At 37.6% G+C, this 5,115-nt stretch overlaps 1 protein-coding gene across 1 annotated transcript; it reads right to left on the reverse strand.

Annotated features, from left to right (window-relative positions):
• Positions 1 to 358: 358 nt before the first annotated feature.
• LOC104599567 (uncharacterized) lies at positions 359 to 1,360 on the reverse strand. Its single transcript, XM_010262167.2, has one exon. It carries the CDS (start codon positions 1,358 to 1,360, stop codon positions 359 to 361), a length of 1,002 nt encoding a protein of 333 aa, XP_010260469.1.
• Between the last annotated feature and the right edge of the window lie 3,755 nt (positions 1,361 to 5,115).

Genomic DNA, 5,115 nt, shown 5'->3' on the forward strand with positions numbered 1-5,115 from the left:
GCCCTTTCATTGGAAATGAAATCCTATTTCTGCTGATTTTAATTTACATTCTCATTCTTGTCTGAACCAAATAGATTATGTGAATGACCATTCTAATTTTGATTTTGGAGAATTTCGATTTTAATTTCAATTCCGATTCTGACGGCAAACCAAATTTAATTTATTCATCAATTTGATATACAATAACTACCAAAATAATCACTCAAAAGTGTAGAAAAGGATGATGAAAAGACAAAAAAAGTCAATGAACTCCGAAATTACTTTCCAACTAGTACATTATTACACATTCATCATCCATGACTGCGGGTATGACATATATAAGGTTGAAGAGTACAATTCATATGTACTGAGTTTCAGATCAAACGTAATATTGCTCCAACTGGACATCCTTCCCCTTGAGAGGTACATACTCTCCAAGGTAAACTTCAAGATGATCCGCCAAGCAGGACTTATCTATGTTCTCATGGTGATACGACTTGCAGACGAAGTAGATCACAGTTTGGACGACCAGACCCAGGAGAATCAAGAAGAAGAGCAACATGACACAGACGATTCCATACCCAACTCTGCTCGCCACACCCAGTGACCACCCATGTACAACCAGCTTCTCAAATGCAATCTGAATTAACAAAAATGCCAGATTAAACAACAGGACGATTGCACCAGCCACCCACATCTTGCCCTTGATCAAGGCTTTGCTCTTGATCATGGCTTGAATCCCATAACTGTCTTCCAGCACAGATACCACGCTCGCCAGGTGCCACACGACGGTGATGTAAACCAACCCAACCAAGTAGACAACCAGAAGAATCAGTAGAACCGCCGCTCCGGCAGCACCGGCCGGTCCGACAGCGAAGGCAATCAGGATGACGATTAGCAGCGCGACCATGTTGTAAGCAAAAACGATGATGAAGTTCCACAAGAAGGTGACCATGAGCCTTTTCCAGACCTTGGGGACAACGCTCATGATCTTCCTGAAGGTGATTTCCTTGGCGGTGTAAACGCAGGCAACCATGTAGACGACGGCCGACGTCGAGAGGAGGGAGAAGATGAGGACGATGAGGAGGTAGGCGGCCTTGAATAACCAGAAGGCGGTCCATTCGGAGGAGAGGCGGTCGAGGATGAGGTTGTATCTGGGGCTGTCAACTGGGGTGGTGTCTAAGGAGTCCTCGTTGCGAAGGATCTTTGCGAAGAGGAATTCGGATATCTGGATATGAGCTAAGAAGATGAATGAGAGAGGGAGGATGAGAGATAAGGTGATCTTGGTGAAGATCTTCGACCATGAGCAGATAATCTTGTAGGCTTCTCTGTAGATGCCAAAAAACCCCAGGAACTGGAGCTCCTCTGGTTCTGTATCCATGGTTGGTTGAGGAATCACTCCCTCCTTGAGAGGATATCTATTACTGGGAATTGCAAGAAGACGGGATTAATCGGAGATGTGAAGAGAATGGAGATGTTGGGGGTGATTATTTTACTCTTAAATTGGATAAGGGCCATAGGGTGCTTGGACTTTGAATTGTCAAACAGCCCCTGGTCTTCCCTTGAATTACCAAATTAATTGAAACGTATTCTTGGGGGCAAGAATTCTTTTTTTTCTTTTTGATAAGCAAAGAAGTAGGACAGATTTTTTGAATGAAGAGGGTATGTAGGGATCTGGCCATCTGGAGGGGTGGTCCAGTACTGTATCAGTTAAGCAAAGGGAGTCAAAAGCTTGGTTAGAGACCTGAAACTTGCCATTTGCCTTTCCTCTAAGGCCCCGTTCCTTTCTCGATAAATAGAGGGGCTTTTGCGGTTCATACATTGGTAGTTATGGGTTCTATGGTAAATCGATTTCTCTACAAGTATCGTAAGTGGTGGGCAAAAGTTATCAAAACTTTATTTTATAAAATTCTCTTCTAATAATAAAATTTATGGATAAAAATGGCCAATTGTTTTAACTTATCTAGATAAAATCCTAAATTTCAAAATCGGATCAGACTGGATGGTTGGACCAGAAAACTCAGGAACCAGTCATATAATAGGTTCTGTTTCACCCTAAAATCATTTTCGCCAAAAACCATTGGTTTGATCAATGACCCATTGGCCGGGTGGTTAAACCGTTGAACCATTGACCCGAACAAAGGTCTTTGGCCATTTTTTATTATTTTTATTTCTTTTAAGTCAGAATGGGCATTCATTCAAACTGATTGGTTGGACCATTCAACCTAGGAACCGAACCAAAAATGATTCTTTATCTGGTCCAATTTTAAAAACCGTAGATAAAATTGATGATAAAACGAACATGAATAAAATACATATAAATGATTTACGAAGGAGACAAGGAACGAATGAGGCTTAAATGATATTAAATGGATCCATCATTCCATCCCACAATGAATAATTGGAGATTAGTAAAGCCAAAGTTCTGTTTGAACAATTAACATCTCCAAGTTTTAGTTTGGCAAGCCTTACTATGATGTGGCAAAGCTGCAGAAGGAAGATAGGTTTCTATTATTTCTTTTCAAAACATCCTAGAATTTAATGATTAGAATCATATTCAACTAATAGGCAATACCCAAATTCTCATGAAGCTGATGTGGGACATTGAGCCCACATGTGGCTAGTCTAGAGGGACCCAGAACGATGGACGGTCGAGATTTGATTGACCTAACTTTGCCTGTTGACTGGTCGTATAGCCATGTAGACCGTCCATAGTAAGATAGGATAGAACATTTATAACCATTTGGATTTTATTAGCAATGGCATGCTTGTAATTGGAGGAAAGTGGGGGCCTTTTTTTCAGAAATACGTTAGAAGGCGGCAAGAGAAAGACTCGTCCATTTTGACCAGGTAATCCCCCCGCGAAGGTGCTGAGAACGTTCTGATATTCTAGTCTGACGTCTGGTTTTGAATTTAAAATCCGACGTTGAGTCAACACGCCAATATTGGTTAACATTTATGTTTTAAATTACTAAAATAACCTCAGCATCTTCTAGATGGCCAACTATGCTAGAAGTCAATGTCTTAGAATTAGAAAATCCACACTTGTGATTCACTTTTTTCCACACATGGAGAAAGGATAAGCTAGTAAAGGAAAAACAGGAAGCCAAAGAAGAATTTAAGATGTGTAGGTAAATCCATTATCCATCCATGATTTAGGCTGCGTTTGGTTTGAAAGAAGGGAAAAGTGGGTAAATCTGTATAAACCTTATTACTTGTGATAATTTAGGGGTCATTTGATAATGGTTGAAGTTGCAGAACTGAAAGATTTAGTTGCTTTATCCAATTTTAGTTGTTAAAATTTTAGTTGCAGAACTGAAAGATTTTAGTTGTTAAAATAATTAAACAATAAAATTTTCAAGGATATAGTGGTTTATCCAATTCTAGCTTTCGTCATTAAGGTGCCCACATTCTCCTTAAAATCTTATTCACTAAAAGACAAAATGATAAGCTTTTCATTTCAGCATCTTCAGCCTTTATCAAACAACTCCTTACTAATTGCCTAATTTGTAGAATTTATCCGCAAACTTGGTTGACAGAATTTGTTATATCCTCGTTTTCTTGCCAGGAAGCCTTTAATTTTTGTGTGTGAATAAAGGCATCTTGGGTCCCATAATAGCAATTTTTTGAACTATTGTTGACTGGATGGTTGGACCATTCGGCCGGGAACCGTTTAGGCAATCGGTTTTATTTTACCCCAAATTCGATCCCTAGCCAAAAACCATTGAATTGGTCAGTAACCCGCTGACCCAAGAAGTCAAACCATCGGTCCATTCAACATTTTTTGGCCATTTTTCCTATTTTTCCTATTTATTTTATTTCATTTTTTATTTTTTCATTGAAACAAGCTATCTATTCGAACTGAATGGTCGAACCATTAACCCAGAAACCGATGGACAGAACGATTTTGATTCTGATCAGTTCTGGCCTTGGTGGTTTTGGGGTCGATTCCAGGGGGTCTACCCATGGAACCTGTTCTTTCCTTACTCCCCCCTTGAAAAAAATACCATGTTCTTTGAAAATGTGATTTTCAATAACGACAATATAGTTTAAAGCTTATATTATCTTTATTGATCGATTAAATTAAGTAACTTAATATTTAGATTATCATTATAGGGTTCAAAACTTATAATTTAAATTTAAATTTTGTAAATATTACGTTTTACATTACTTATTGTACACATTCAAATATTAAAATGAAAACAAACGATCAAATAACTTAAGTAAATCAATGGTCAAGTGAGACCATGGCCTTTGTAACCATGATTGTTTGGGTTCAAATCTTCACATTCCAAAAGTATTTTGGGGTTTATATCAAGCCAAGTTTGATTCCAAGGCAAGTTCGACCAAGGTCGGTTCATCAGATCAGTTTGGGTAGGATAAACCCCTAGGCCCTAGAACCAGCATGGGTGAGGGTTGGTTCCAAGAATTTGGAACCAGTCTCCCTACCCTATAATAAATTGATTAGGGTCGGTTCAAGGCCAATTTGAAGTCAGTTCCTATTTGGTTCCAAGTAGAACCTACCCATTTTCTCACCCCTAGTTCCAATTAATAATCAGGATAATCGGGTCTAATAATTATATCTGATTATACTAACATTTATTATTATCTATATTAGTAACAACTCAAAACATTATATTTGATAAAATAACCTTAATAAAAGTAATAGTAAAACATTAAATGTTTATATGTTAATAAATCAAGTTATTTAACCAAAATTTTCTTATATATTATCTAACAAATGTAGACATAAAATATTAAATATAATGAAGATATCTAATAATCAGTTTGAGTGTTAATCGGTTCAATACAAGCAAGAACTAAGAAGAACCCAATTATTAATCAGAACAAAATCATAGCACCCAAACCAAAACTATTGCCCAAAACCTAGAAATACATATTCTAATGGCACTCAGAAATAGCAACCAAAGCAAGCAAAGAGGACAAAAATGAAAGATAAACAAAGATAAAGAAAAGAAAGCAAAGAGGACACACGGAATTTATGTGGTTCGGCTTATAGCTTATGTCCACGGGCAAAGGAAGAGCAAAAATCCATTATGTAATTTATAATGGAGAGTATTACAGAGTTATGCACTCACAACCTCATACACAGAAAACACTAAATCCCAAATACAC

This window comes from Nelumbo nucifera, chromosome 1, assembly GCF_055504915.1.
Source record: "Nelumbo nucifera cultivar China Antique chromosome 1, China Antique-T2T, whole genome shotgun sequence".
Lineage (NCBI taxonomy): Eukaryota > Viridiplantae > Streptophyta > Magnoliopsida > Proteales > Nelumbonaceae > Nelumbo > Nelumbo nucifera.

Bases quoted from the DNA above. Each gene is read 5' to 3' on its own strand.
- LOC104599567 (XM_010262167.2), bottom strand. From the start codon at position 1,360: ATGGATACAGAACCAGAGGAGCTCCAGTTCCTGGGGTTTTTTGGCATC.